The following is a 15,375-nucleotide window of genomic DNA, read 5'->3' as shown; positions in this document are numbered from 1 at the left end:
GCAGGAGATCACTGTCTGTGTACAAAGACGCAGAGTAATAGACTGAATGCGGAAAAACATATTGTTGAAATTGCATTTTTCTTTAAGACATCTCAGGCTCTTTGTAATCTGTTTTGCAAATTGATACAAAATGTACTTCTTTACACTAAAAAAGGGAACATTTTGGAGGTGTTGTTATTTGTGGGTTATTATGCAATGGTTTTACTGGTCCAGCCCACTCAAGATCAAACTGGTATGTGGCCCATGAGCTAAAATGAGTTTGACACCTCTGATTTTGAACGTTTTCATAAGGTTGCACAAAATAATACATCTGAGTGATTATTTGAGTTCTTAATTCTGTGTGTGTGGTACTCACCGTACTGGTATGTGGACTTTGGCGGTGAGGGAAGTGTGCTCTGTGGACCGCTGGGAGCCTGAGGGCCTAAACTTTTCCTCTGACTCTGGAGACGGGACCTCTGCACTGCCAACGCCACTGCCTGTGCAAACCTGGATGGGGCTGAGCTCATCCTGTCCAGAGGTTCTGGTGCAGCTGCAGACTGGTTGGGTGAGGCTGAACTGGGCTCATGTTCATGGTCCTCACTGAATGCACAAGTTCCCCCATTGGAGGTCGGACTCTGCGGCAGAGACGATGGCAGAGATGAAGCTCTGGTATTCTCTCTCTCGTCCTCCTCCGTGACCTCTGTGTCAAAGAAGACAGGTGGAGGAGGTGGAGGGAAAAAGTCAACATCTTCATCCTCTTCTTGGACCATGTCCTCCTCAGCATCCTTCTCACTATTATCCTCTTCTTGGACCAAATCCCTCTCAGCTTCCTCCTCAACTTCATCCTCTTTTAGGACAATGTCTTCTGCAACTTCCTCCACAATGTCATCCCCTTCTTGGGCAACTTCCTCCACAACTTCCTTATAAACTTCATTCTCTTCTTGGACCACTTCCTCCTCAGCTTCATCCTCTTTTTGGACCGTGTCCTCCTCAACTTCATTCTTATCGTTGTCCTCCTCTTGGATCACTTCCTCTTCAACTTCCCTTGCGTCAGTGGATGAACCACAATGCTCCACATCTGTACTCACGGACTGTCCACTGGGGCTTTGACACTCCAGCTGATCCTTTAAGTCGATCTGTTGTTCGCTGCGAAGTTCTCTGTCGCTGCAGGGTGACGGTGCAGCTGGTGTCTCCTCAGTGCCGTCTTCAGGTTCATCATCTTCCAGATGCTTTTCAGCATTGTCCCCAACATCAGAAATAGGCGAGCCTAGACTTTCCTGGTTGTCTAAAACGAGTGGAGGTGGAGGAGAAGCTGGCCTGTAAGATGCCTGAATCTCGTGAGAAGAAGGTTCTGGACTCTGCGGAGGTGTTTCAGTCTCAGTTCGCTCAGGAGAACACGGGTTCTTCTCAGTCTCAGTTGGATTTCTCCTGATCTCAAAAGGAGCTTCACTCTCAGGATTATCTTCTACTGTAGTGACTTCTGGACCGTGGGACTTTTGTTTTTTTGATGGAACCACTTTGAATGTGGTCATTCCCCTCCTCTGTGCGGGATCCTCCCACTCATTCTCAGTGGGGAGGCTGGACGTCACAACAGGTTCAAGTTTTGCACCGAAAACCTCATTTTCTGAACTCCTCTGAGTCATGCACATAAAGGAGGAGCCCTGGTGTAATTTCGGGAAGGTGGCAGAGTTACTCAAACGCTTGACGAGTGTTCTTTTGGAAACAGAGGATGTCAGGATTTTGGCAAGAGCGCTGCGGGCGTCGGATAAGTCTTTTCCTCGAAATGAAGGCAGATAGGGATCAGCCACATCGTGGAGATGAGCAAAGGATGGACGGGAGGAGGATGGCCGTGGATATGATGGGAGTGATGATGAAGATGAGGACAGTGATAGGTTTACAGAGTCGGACTCTCCGCTTTCTCTCAGCTCCTCTACAGTATTCAGGGAGTTTACAGTCCCTAGAGAAACAGGAGAGGCTGAATTACTCAAATTAAGGATCATAACGAAACTGCTATACATCTAATGTTATTTCTGCAAAGTGAATCTCAATATATATCAATTAATTATCCCAGAACACATAAGAAACTTAGATTAAGTAACACATAAAATACTAGTGACTCAACTTGCTAAGCCCTGCCCCTTTGTGATGCTCCGTCAAGCTTTTCAGGGTTTGCTTTTGGTTTTGGAACTGGTGAAAAATGTATAACTCCTTCAAACCTTTCCAGTAAACCACTATCATCATTACACATGTCACAGAAACATTTGGCTCAGAATCCACGAAACCAGCCCAAGAATGAAGAAAATATAAAATAATTGTGTAAGAGTCTATGCAGCACAGCCATGTAGTTGTCGGACCTTTGCCGGAGCTAGCTGATGCTGTGCTGTAGTGTGCCAGTCTGTGTTTGAGGGCCCAATTTTCAGAGTTAATTCCTGTTTTTTTTCCTTTTCTTTAACCGTTCAGTGCTCTGAATGTTATCAGCCCTTTAAATGGTTGTTATCTGTGGTCAGTGGGGCCTGCCACACCAACTGGTCGGTTCAAAAGCCCATTGTCAGCGCATTCAGTGACCATTAATAGTTTGTTACATTTCACTTTTACTTTTCTCTAGGTTTAGGCCCCAAAACAACATGGTTAGGTTTAGAAAAAGATCATAGTTGGCTTATCATGGGACACGAACCCCGGACTTTCATTTTGAATGTTTTGTGTTTGACACATGCACCACCACAACTCTCAACCGCCTGGACTTTCTAACAAATAAGAGAAAGTCCCATGTAATCCCTAAATGACAGAGAGTTTAATCCATGGCCTGATAATGGCCATCTCACCCTAAAAGGCACCTACTAATGGATATCTATGATGCTTATCACTATGATAATGGCCATTTAATGGCCTATTAAAAGCCAAAATGGCTGCAAAGTCAAAGTTAGGAGACTGCAACACATATCAAAAATTAAATCAAGTATTTTAAATTAAATGTTCCCAATTTTATTGTAATAAGAGAGATGCTAAAAAATGACTAAATCCTGCATATAAAATTGTAAAACAGTTTTCTGGAAAAGCAGAATCATCAAGGTCAAAGAATCACAATGAAAACATACACAAAGTGAAAACATTGATATACAATAGGTAGAAATACATAATAGAGAAAGAAAGAAAACATTTAAAAATTGTTTTGGAAAAGACAACGGTGTCTGGAAAAATAATAACTGCTTTTAGATGTGTAGCAAGACTTGATAAATGTACCAAATACTGATCTGGCTACTGTTTTGAAGTAAAGGCACCGCAATTAGTTTACAAAGTCTAATCCACTGAAAGGAAAACATAAAAAAAAAGGGCAAAAATTAAAAAAAAAAAAAAAAAGACAAAGTTTCATCAAAACAATAGACAGAGAAGCAGAATGAGCAGACAAAACAAAAACAGGACAAAAAATAAATAGCATTTAAGTGCAGCAGGCAACATTGACACACATCCAGAGAAGCCACTAAGATGGGAAGGAGGAAGAAGAGGCCAACGCAGGAGGAGGACGGAGAGGAGGAATAAGGACGGTGGAAGGAGGAGGGGAAAAGGAGACAGCAGCAGCAGCAGCAGCTCTCAAACACCCCCTTCAGGTAACACTGAGTCTGTAAGCAGGAGGAGAGAAAGCTCGGCTTTAGGGCAGCGATCTTCAGGCCAAAGGTTTTCCATAAAGACATTTGCAGTCTCATGATTCGGGTTGCAGCGGTTTTCCTAGTTTAAAGGTACACTGTGGTTTGGAAAACTGATGATTATCATATCTTGCACCTTAATTACATATATATTATCTATGGTTTTACATTAAAAGAAACTGGACAGAGAATCTCACCTTTATGTTAGCTATTCTGAACACATATTTGCTTTTTTGGAAAAAAAAAAGCAAATATTCAAGTTTCATTTATGCAAAAAAAAAAAAAAAAAGGTTTGTAAAACAACAACAAAAAACCCTGTTCACAATTATTTAAGGTTATTTTTTATTTTTATAATCATAATAAATGTAATTCTGTAATAACATGAAACTGCATAATTTTTGCAAGACTGTTATCATACTGTGAAAATCTTATACTGAAGCAACCCTACTCACAATGACGCTAAAGCCAGTTTGGACAGTATGCAGTCTTGTCTCCTAGAAATTATATTTATATGCCATTAATTTGAGACAGTGAGAACATTTTGAGGGGAAATATAATGCAGAGCAATTACATTTTCCATTAAGGAAGTAAAAAGTTGCTAATTAATGTATCTGGCAAATCAATGTTCACTGACAATGTATTTCAGTTGTTTTCTGCAAAAATAGTTAATCTTGCCACACAGTACCCACTTTATTCCCCTTTTTTGTGATGCAGCTTTATGCAGCTACCCATATGTACGTGAGACAAATTTCCCAAAAAAGCTTATCTTATCTCATCCTTTTTATAAACCCTTTGAAACCAAAGCAAATTGTTTGATTTATTTAAAAACATAGAGACACAGTAACAAGCAACTTACCAAGACAAACTGGAAAAAGGCCTATGAAAAGTGCATTTAAAACATTTTTTTAAAAAATATCCTTTTTTTCTGTAACATAATTGTGAATATATAATTATAATGATTATAAATGTGTTTGGACATTTTCCCTTTGTTTTTAATAATTATCTAATAATTCTTCCCCCTTTTTAAAACTAATTGTCAATTCTATAAATTTCTTGCAATGTGTCGGATGTTTCTTGCAAAGTTACCTCCTGCCTTTTATACCATGTTTTTTGGAAGATATAAAACCAATTTGCTCTAGTTTCAAAGAGTTAAATAGCTTTAGGAAGGTGTCTAAATGCAGCACAAGAACACTCACGTTGAACCAGGTTTCAAAGGGTTAACATTTAATTAAAATAACGATTTTTCGTAGAAATCACCAAAGTGTCTTTGTTGCCTAAACCTCAGACAGGAGTCTGTGCCTGAACCTAAAGTTCTGGTGTCATTTTGTACTCCCGTCGTTCTCCCCAGCCACCTCTATGCGAAGTCTACATGATACATAAGAAAAAATGTTTCTGAACATAATCTCAGCAGAGATTTCACTGCCAAAATAAAGTGAATTAAGAAAGCAGTTCAGTGACACACAAACTTAATTTCATCCCCATGACGCCAAACATGTCCTCCGGCTAACGTGAAAATGCCATTTTGAACTTTCACAGACCACGATTGTGTACGTGTAGGAGGACAGGATCAAGAATGTGATCATCAGCTCTTGGCCGGGAGTTGTTTTTTCAGCCTAGGACTGACGCCGACTCAGCAGTGTGTTGCACTATCATGGCTAAAAGAAAACAAGGGAGTGAACCACGACACTGCTGAGGGCGATTTAGTCGGATAATTACAACACTTAAAGTTTAGACTTTACTTTTCCTTTCCTTTGACCTTCCCTTTTTTGTGCACAGTGAAGTTTTCTGCCTTAATTACAGATCCATAATAACCTTTGTCTAATAGCAGAATGGTCATTGTCCATTCAAGTCGGTGACAGCAGATCAGCAGAAAGGAGCCGTGCAAAGAGAGACCCTGCACCAAGGTGGGGAAAGCATATCAGACAGACTCATACAGGGGGCTGAGAGCTTGGACAATAGAGGGATTTATCTTGGAACAGACTGAAGCCAGTACTTTTTATAGACAAGGCTCTGCGGGTCACTTTAATTGCCCTGAACAGGGTTAAATTGTTCGGATTGATAAAAGCTGCGTTTTGTGCTGAATCTTCTTGTTTGACGCTATTCAGTTTGACATTTTAATCTTGATTTAACTTCAATCTCACTTGACCTCGTGTGGCTCTGGCTGAAGCCGTGAGGATTTGGCAGATACAAGAATTCACCCCGCTCTAAACCCGTTTGATTTCCGCTGGAATACTGTAAAAAAGGTCAATTGGGATTATTGTACAAGCATATTTCATGACTTCTGCTGTTATTAATGCTGCCTCCACAATCGCCACTAGATGGCAAAATAAACAGATAGTTCACCGCTGGGCTCAGGCTGCTTTTGGACAGTAAGTGTCTGCTGAGCATTGACTTTTATGTAATAGTACTGACCCTAATTTATACTTCTATTACAGCCACAATTAACACCCGCTGTATTGGATCAGCAGAGTGAGATTTCTATCATTATAATTCAAATGTGTCCGGCACAGCTCTTCTTTTAAAGAAGCTCAGAGATCATCAACCATCAATGAAGGTCTTACCTTTAACCTCTGCGTCCGCCTGCAGCTCCTGGTGGTTGTTCGCACAGGGCGGAGGTGGGGCTCTCCTCTTGGTGCTCCTTAAGGTGGATTCTGCAGACCTCTACAGAGAAACAATAATGGAAACCCTTTGAAAACCTGGTTGGACATCCGTTTTCTTGTGATGCCTCCAAATGCACTTTACAAGCTGTTTAACCCTTTGAAAACTGAGTAAACTGGTTTGATTTTCATGGGAAAAAATGTAATGACCAACCTGGCAACAAACGTCTGACAAATCACAAGAAATTAGTCAAAGGCGATTAAGAAAATGACCTAAAAACAAACTTAAAATTTGTTTTAAAACCAGGCTAACAATGATTACAAAATTATTAAATAACTACAGACAAATGTCCAGGGAAAGTTTTTTATAATCATTATTGTTTATGTTTAAAATTATGTTACAGAAGAAAAACAGATTATACATATATTTTTTAATTTTAAGAACTCTTTTTAGGTTTATTTTTTTGTTTGTTTTTTACTTATCTTTTTTTTTCCTTTTTTTTTAAATAAAGTTTTAGGTAATTTTTGTGCAAGTTGTTACTAATTTCTTGTTTTGTTTTTGCGCAATTTGTCCTTAAGTCGCTCACTACATTCTTTCCATATTTTTAAAGGAAATCAAATCAATATGCTCAGGTTTTTAAGGGGTTAAATTAGATCTTTTTTATTTAAGTGTTTCTCCAGAGACATTGTGAGTTTTTCATACCAAAAAATGGACCCATGTTGTACTTTTCCACCAGATTTGATTGAAATCCACTGAAGGCTGGAGTGTAGTGCTGCAAGAGTGCACCAAAACCAGAGCGCTACGTGTGTGTGTGTGTGTGTGTGTGTGTGTGTGTAATATCAAAGCAAGCCCTGAGGGTTTAGCCAACATTTGCTTCATTATTTTTTCAACTTTGAGCCACGTTTAATATGAACATCCCACATTATAATATTAAATATATGAGCAAAAATACGAAAAAAGCATAACAGGTCCCCCTCAGGTTGTTTTTGAGGTATTCTGCGACAGACCAACACACACACAAACCCCCTTGTCTTAGTGGAGGGAGAAGAAGTAGAATAATAATAAGAAGACTTTTCTGCCCACCACCCACCCACCTGTGATCCTCTTACATGACAGGTGCCGATGTTGTTTGGGACGCTCTGTGACGCACCCATGGGTGGTTGAGGGGCTCGTCTCTTTTTGGGCACGTCTGTCGGCAGGGTGTTAGAAGAGGAAACACCCTGCGCATTAACACTGACTCTCACTTCTTTGTTGAGACCAGGAGAAGTTGGGGCGCTCCTTGTCCCTTCCTACAAAGAGCGAAACAGAAGAGAAGGTTTAAAAATCTACACTCAAGTGTAGATTCACATAATACTCACAAGCTGACTCTGTACCGTTTTAGCTTTTTTCTTCCTTCTTCTGAATAAGCTGAGAAATCCTGAGTTCTCCTTCTGTTTCTTCTCCTTCTTTGGCAGGTCTGTATAATAATAGACGATGCTGATCAGTAACGGGTGGGTAGCAGAGCGGGTGGATAACGCTGAGACTGTGCTTGAATGTGTTACCTTGTAGTGGAGGTGGTGAGATGACCTCTGTTGGCGTGACAGCTGTTTCAGACAGAAAACAATGCCATTATCAGGTCAGGTTGTACAGCATGAACAGATATATCTGGGAGCAGTTATATTGGAGGAGTGAAACATCTTCTAAATATTCTTTTGCATGAACTTTGTTGACTGCAGGGTTTTGTAAGAGTACCAAAGATATAAATTCAAGCTACAAGCCAAACCTTACGGTGCCAGCTTGGGTACACAAAAGTTCAATCATCGTACACCCCTCGTCCCAAACACTTCACCCTTCCCCCTCTATTTGAGCGTTAACATCTAGGGGTCGGATGTGCCGATTCTTGTTGGGATGGAGGGTATATGATAAAGTGTTTGGGCTGCATGGCCCTAAAATTGGAGGTTTTTCCGAGGTGCACCTTAAACCGAGTGTTATGAGAAATCATCAGCAAAAAGGCTGCACAAGCAGCAAAAGCCCAACCGTAGATTTGGGGGGACGGAGGGGACATGTGACCTCCAATATTTAGAACACATGAATTTGTCCCATCCAAGAAAAACATTAAAGTAGCAGATGACTTTTATTTTGACAAACCATACATTGATATGCGTAAATATTCTTTTAGAGGCCTGGAAAATGTGATTGTGAAATTCCATGACTTTTCTTTTCCAAAAGACAAAAAGGGTGTGTGTTGCAAAGTGCAGCACAACCCCAGTTGAGACGTATATTTCAAATCTGCTGAATACATGTCAAAGTAATGCTATTTAAACAAGATTAATACCAGCATCAGAAAATGCTAAATTTCAGAATAGACCCACGTCAAAGTCAAATATATAAATATTGGGAGAAATAGTGGTATATTAGTGTGCACGTAAACATAGACAATGTGTCCTCTAACATACCTGCTTCAGGTGTTTTGGGGTGGTGTTCACTAGGCTTCTTACCAGCTGTGTCTTTGGCGAACACTTCCCTCAGTCCGTGTTCGTTTAAGGTTTTGGTCAGGTCCAGCGGCTCTCTGGACTCAGAGTCTCTCAGTAAGATGGTGGTTTCCACTTGAAACTCACACTTGTCACACACCACTGGCAGCAGAATCTCGAGGGGTACTCTGGGATTCACTCGCACCACGGCCTTATGGGACTTATTGTAGTTAATCAGCAGACGCACAGATGCCTGCAAAAAGAAATTACATTTTCTACTTAACTTATGCAACTGTGGAATTAGAAGTCTACTTTCAATACAATACAATACAAAACACTTTATTGTAAATATTAATTTCCTATTAGCTTTGGCTTAAATTATGCTTTTAGTTCCTTTACTATGAAATTGAAAGAAACTTTTCTTTTTTTTTTTTAACCTCAGGCATGTACGGCCTCTTGATCTTTTCCTCCGTCCCTTTGGGCTTCAGCACAATCTTCTCTGCTTCCAGTGAGCCGATAGGAGAGTTTGGCTTGAAGTTGATGTTGTTCTTGTTGGGCGAGAGAACCTCGACAGTGTAGTCGGACGGATTCAGGTGGTAACTTGCACAAAGGGTCACCAGTAAGTCCATCACTGGTTTGCTATTAACAGGAGAACATTCAAGGAAACAAATGACCATATATAACCTGAGAGGGGAAATGTTAAAGGAATACTTAACCTGCATACAGTCATACGTTCCCAGGTATATGTTCGGGGTGCACTGCAGGTAGGTAGTGTTTTAAATAGTAACATTTGAGTGAAAATGCATATGTTTGTGCAGTACTGAGCATATAACTGGAAAAATGAGTCTTTGATTATACTGCAGGAGTTTGGTGAGACTTTGCAAACTTATATTTTGACATAGTTTTGCTGATTACTTCACCATGGAGGCATGCGAGAAAAGGTTTTCTACACAAATTCAAGGTAACTCACCGCCAGTATTTTTTTATTAGAAAGTGTAATTTTGTGGGTGAAGTATTCCTTTAAAGGGGCACTCTCGGAGGATTTCCCAGAGACAGAATGGTTGAAATCAGTGCAGTGAGGTTCCTGATTTTAGACCCTAGCATGGATCAAGCTCCAAAAACATTCAGTACATTCACGTGATGTCAGAAAAGTCAAATTATTGTGTTAGTCACTGTTAGTCAGACTTAAACTGGCCAAGATCTTCTGGGCACGGTCCCAGTCAGCGCGCCGCTCTCCCTCTGTGCTTAGAGTTAGGGACTGTTTGGTATTAACGAGAGGGGAAGGGCTGCTGCAAAATGGGTCAGCCATTTCTTTAAAAATTTAATAATTATTTTATATCAACTTTAACTTAAAAATTCACACTCTTCCTCTGATAAATAAAGTACAGTCCCAAAAACGCCAGCACTGAAGTTAAGCGACGTTCTGCTGTGGACGGGCCGCAGAGAAACATATTTTAGCCACCAAAAAAAAAGTCATTTGCAGTTTAAATTTGCACTGCAGTCCGATTAAATGGCCCAATCCAGCCATGATCGTATGTAAACATACTGACTGTATCCTACATTTCCAACATCCAATTTAAGAATTCAGAGACCAAGCTGCCCATGCTCACGTAAATAAATGTATAAAACTAGCAAAAGATCTCTCTACACATACTACCTTCCATGCACTGTGGCGCTCTTCTCCAGCCCGCCTGGCAGAACCACAGACAGAGAATGGTCTCTCTCCAACGGATTCGCCTGCTCATCCATCTCGATGGACCTCAAGAGGAGTGAAAAGCCTCTCCAGATCTGAAGCTGTTCCCAGTGTCACGTAAATGTCCTGAAAGGTAAGAAATATTTAGAATTAGTGGAAAAACATATGAACTCACACGCCCAAATGATGTCTAAGAGAGACAAGGCTTTATTTCTAGGAACACCATACTGTCAGTGACAGGGCAGCCACTGAAATGTCTCACACAGGCGGTGATACATGCAGACATGCCTTACTCTGTCATAATAACACCGAGACATCTGAAGAGCTGCAACTAACAATTAGTTTTATTATCTATTAATCTGGGGGCGTTTTGTTATTTTTAATCATTTAGTCTAATGTCAGAAAAAAGACGCGTTTTGCCCCAAAGAGTTTCCCTAAGACCCAGATGACACATTCAGATTGTTTTTGTCTAACAAACTGTTAAAAATCCAAATAGATTCAGTTTACCATCATTAAAGATGAGAATAGCCAGCAAACAGGCTCTTTGCTTTAAACATACTTTTAAGCAAGGTCATAGGTTTCATTTCAACATTGATGGGGAAACACAGAAGCAAATATTTCAACTGAGGGATGCAGGGGACATGTCTCACAAAATATTTACAGAAAAGGTCCATTTGTTCCCCCCAATAAAATTATAAAAGTTTTAGAAAACTTCTATTTTCAAGAAAATTAAAGCCATATCCATTATAAATTGATGAGAAAAAAAAGGCACAAATTGATGCACAAAAATTCCCCAGAATGCAGGAAACTGAACAGGAAAATAAACTTTATTTTTTCGACAATGTTACAGAAAAAAATGTAATAAAATATATTAAACTAATACTTTTAAAATTATTTATAAGTGTTTTTTTACTTTTCAGGAAATTTTCTTGTAACACGTTAACTTTGTTTTGGCTCAATTTTGTTTTTTGTAAATAATAATAAAGTTAATAATCAGCACTGAACATAGTTTATCTGCGTCAAAGCTAAAGTAAACCCGATGCTACATCTCAGACACCTACATTTCAGCTAACTCCTTAAACAACATTTTAAGCTAACATTCATGTTCCCAGCCTGTTAAAATAGCGAAAATAGTCAAACTTAAACGGTTACCTGAAAAGTCTCTTCAAAGAATGACAAACGTGGAAGTCCAACTCAACTATTTCCTCCTTTAAAGTGTCAATGTTTGCAACTTTGCTAAACTTTCTCGAAAATTACGGAGTGACTAAACGGTAGCCGACGCTGTTTGGATAAATTAAGGAGCCTCTTTTTCTTCTTCCTCCGGGAATTAAACCACTCTCCGTCCTCACCTTTGACTTTTTTGTCCTTGTTTATCATGACATTAGGGCAGCCTCTTCACACACTTTGATTAAAGTCAACGCCCGCGGTGTATTTTAAGCTCGCAGTTCACCGGCGCGTGCCAGCGACACAGCTGTGTGGATCTGCTCATCAGCACGCGCGCCACCGGTCACTGCGCGGCCACTGACGCGCGCGCACGTGAGGAGGTGGCTGAGGACACTGTCAAATTACACCAAAATAAATAAAAATAAAAGAAACGGATTTTTTTTTTTTAGATAACTGAATTTGAATGAGAAAAAAATCAATATTTGAATCACGTAATCTGAAAAAGAATTTAATCAAACGAGTTCACATCACATCATTTATATAATTTCAAATGATTTTAATTCAAATTCAGTTTTTCGACATATACTTTCGCCCATATTTGCTTGTCTTAAATATTTTTAAAAACAAAATTAAATTTTTATTTAAATACACCGCACCCAGAAATATTTTTTAAATCATATAAAATAAAAAAAATATATATTATATTTAAATATTTATAACTATAATTATGCATTTACTTATTTATCCGTTAATCCTTTGAAACCTAAGCAAGCTGGTTTGCTTTCTATCTTCAATTATAATAGTTATGTGTTTTAAATTGCCTATAATTTTAAGTATTTTTTAAAATCATTATTCCTATTGCTCTTTTTAATTTCTGTTTTTTGTTTGATAATTTTCAGGTAATTTTCTTGTGCCCTTTACTGTTTTCTTTGCTCCTTCCATGTTTTTAAAAAAAACTTGATAAGGGTTAATTAACCTATGTACACGTTCATGTATTTATGCATAAACATGGCTTATTTCCTTTTCTGTTTTTCCCATCCTTATTTATACAGTTAAATAATCGACAGGTTTGTCAGTTTGACTAAGTGCAAACATAGTTGACTACTTTTTTAAATACTAAAAACAAATGTAACATTTGTCAGGCTTACATTAAATCTACAAAACTGAAGTATTTCATTATTTATTTATCTATTAATGTCAGCTATTGCTGAAACACAGCCTATTTTCTTAACATTTATGTTTGTTCCTGCTAGTTATGCTAAATTCAAGTATTAAAGTCAGCGAAATAAGCAAATTTCTTCCCAAACATAAACACTGTAATCATTGGCTCAGTGGTAAAAGAGTCAAAGAATATTCAGTGCTATTTTTTAAACTGATCCTACTGTAAAATCTATTTCATTAATATTAAATTGACATCACTAAGTCATCTTTTCCCACAGTGTATCTAACTTGACAACATGCATGCAGCTCCTGCCTGTCCTCGGCCATGTTGTCCAAGCTGCTGACTTCCAAATAAGCTTAAACTGTTTCCCCAGTAAGAGGGATTAGTGCTTCTAAATGGCTGCGTCTCTCCATGCTGCCACATCCACAAACTCTTAATTATCTATGGATTCATATGCTTTTGCACTTACCCGTGTCCACAGATTCTTCCCATTCTCTGTCAAGTCTTCTGTGTTATTGAGTGGTAGAAGAAGAGAGGTGGAGGTAGAGAGAGAGGTGCTGTTCCCTGTAATCCCTCCTGTTTAGCAGACAAACCACCACACCTACAAGCCCTGCCCAGTCATGTGACATCACTTTGCATGTTTGTGTTTGTGTGCATGGACTGTGTGCTGGTGCTTTGTGGGAAATGGTGGAAAGGAGGGGGGAATTAACAGGAGCACGGTAACCTGGTCAACCTGTCTGCTGCTGATCCTCTTTTTAGGATACAATAATTGCTGATCAGCTATTGTAGTCCATTATTCAGCAATTTTCGCAGAACACAGCGCTGAATCAACAATCCTGCAAAAAGAAAAATCTTTGTCAGACAGGCAGAAATACAAATATCTCCTCTGAGACACCAGAATAAACGCAGCTACTTCTTTGGGCACTGAGTTTTGCACAAAAGTGTTTTTGCTCCACTGGAAAATCACACTCTCCTTTTTCTCTCCACCTCCACCCGTCTGTGTTCATGTCAGTCCTCTCAAAGCTGTTAAGGTCTACGGGAAACACATGTAATCACTAATTGAGTGGAAGTAGTTGAGGCAAGTTGAGGGAGGGGTGTTGACCAAAAATAACACCTGGGACACGTTACATTAGTGGTTCCCAACCTGAGTGACGCGGGCCCCATAGGCGGTCACAATATAAAGTTAATGGGTCACAGTACAATTATATGAAAAATTAGATATTTTTCTATTGCCGATATAGCCTTTATTAATCATTTTATATATGTTATTAGGTTTGCTCATTTAACATAAAAATGATTATAAAAAATTAATAATAATACTTTAAAACCTTGATTCACATTATTTTTCTAGTGCTGCATTCAGAGGCCTTTCACTAACTTTTTTTGGGGGGGGGGTTAAACATGGCTTTTTTTTTCTTTAAACCTTTTTGGCATGTTTCTATTTCTTTAAAAAACTTTTGGTCATTTTAAAATTTTTTTACAAAAATGATACCATTTATCACACCCGCAAACTGTAAATATAGTAATCACGGTTGGATTTTCACATTTTTGACGGCCCATGAACACATTATGTGGGAGGAACGCTTGATGCATTTTCACATATTTGGGGAGACCGCATATCACCAAGAACAGGAAAATGAAATAGTTACTGTTATCGAAAAAAAATACTCTCGCTCCGCAGCAGGAAACCACACTTCAAATTTAAAGCTCTATGCAGAAATTCACTGTACTTAAAAATAAAGTGTGTTTTTCACAAAGTTAACATGGTTGTCAGTCAATTCTGAATGGACCTGCAACCGAGCTTTTGGGCCGTTACCCACATGTTGGGAACCACTGATGTAGAGCATCATTGCGGTTTATTTTGACAGTACTTCCTTGTACTGTATGTAGGATAGAGTAATTATCGGACGGTTATGACAGCTCTGATTCAGAGAGGGATTTCCTTGGTTTTGTTATATGTGATAAGTTAGCCATGGGGCAGCCTGCAGTGGCATCATGCAAAGCTCTTGATCATCTGCATACAAAAAGAGATCAGTCGCACACAGTTCAGTGGGAGTTTTGATCAAATTAAGCACAAGGCACACATGTTCTCACCTCCTGTAATCTTGTAATCTCATTGTGAAGTCTGTGGAGACTCTGTGCCGGTTGATGAACTTTTTCTGATGACTCACAGATGAACAGAGAGCTTGTTCGTCACACCATCCAGTCTGTCGCTCTGTATCATCGCTCATCGTGTTGTGAAATGGAAAGGAGGCGCGGTCAAATGTCTTCACCGGAGGACAGAGATGGATTTAGCTCGGGCCTGTGGCGTGATTTCAGGGCCTGGACCTGTGATGGCGTGACGGTGGCGAGCCCTATTTTTCCTGTCAAAGGAAATCAAACTGGCAACAATATGAATTCATTTCTCGTCAACTGTTAGCATTCATATAGGCTGATGTAAACTCAGGAAGTTTTTACCCAGCAGTGTAGAGAATGTGTACCGCTCGATCCTTGTCCTGTTTTTCAGTCTGAACGTACAGGACACAAACGCTCTATTTTGGCTGTTTTACTGTCACTAGACACTTTGGCAGTGTGGTACTGGAAGCGTTCTCCTGATGTGATACAACCTATTTTTGTCATGTTTGAACAAGGTGTCAAAATTCATCACTTTGCTTCTAATGAAACATGCTGCACAGTCACAGAGAGCTG

The 15,375-nt window shown here is 39.3% G+C and overlaps 1 protein-coding gene across 2 annotated transcripts in view; it reads right to left on the bottom strand.

Annotated features, from left to right (window-relative positions):
- The window catches only part of LOC121963028 (cordon-bleu protein-like 1), a 54,859-nt gene extending 43,148 nt beyond the window's left edge, over positions 1-11,711 (bottom strand). For both annotated transcript variants that reach the window (XR_006107192.1, XM_042513393.1), the window contains exons 1-9: positions 11,514-11,711; positions 10,326-10,487; positions 9,106-9,307; positions 8,654-8,921; positions 7,760-7,801; positions 7,592-7,674; positions 7,313-7,507; positions 6,182-6,281; positions 356-1,936 (exon numbers count right to left, since the gene is read on the bottom strand). Coding sequence is in view for 1 of the 2 variants with exons in the window: in XM_042513393.1 (XP_042369327.1) it covers positions 356-1,936; positions 6,182-6,281; positions 7,313-7,507; positions 7,592-7,674; positions 7,760-7,801; positions 8,654-8,921; positions 9,106-9,307; positions 10,326-10,417 (2,563 nt within the window). In the remaining variant the exon portion in view is untranslated. The remainder of the gene's footprint in view (positions 1-355; positions 1,937-6,181; positions 6,282-7,312; positions 7,508-7,591; positions 7,675-7,759; positions 7,802-8,653; positions 8,922-9,105; positions 9,308-10,325; positions 10,488-11,513) is intronic.
- Between the last annotated feature and the right edge of the window lie 3,664 nt (positions 11,712-15,375).

This window comes from Plectropomus leopardus, chromosome 24 (genome assembly GCF_008729295.1).
Source record: "Plectropomus leopardus isolate mb chromosome 24, YSFRI_Pleo_2.0, whole genome shotgun sequence".
Classification (NCBI taxonomy): Eukaryota; Metazoa; Chordata; class Actinopteri; order Perciformes; family Serranidae; genus Plectropomus; species Plectropomus leopardus.
The sequence above is the reverse complement of the archived record's forward strand: the minus strand, read 5'-3'. Positions and strand labels throughout refer to the sequence as shown.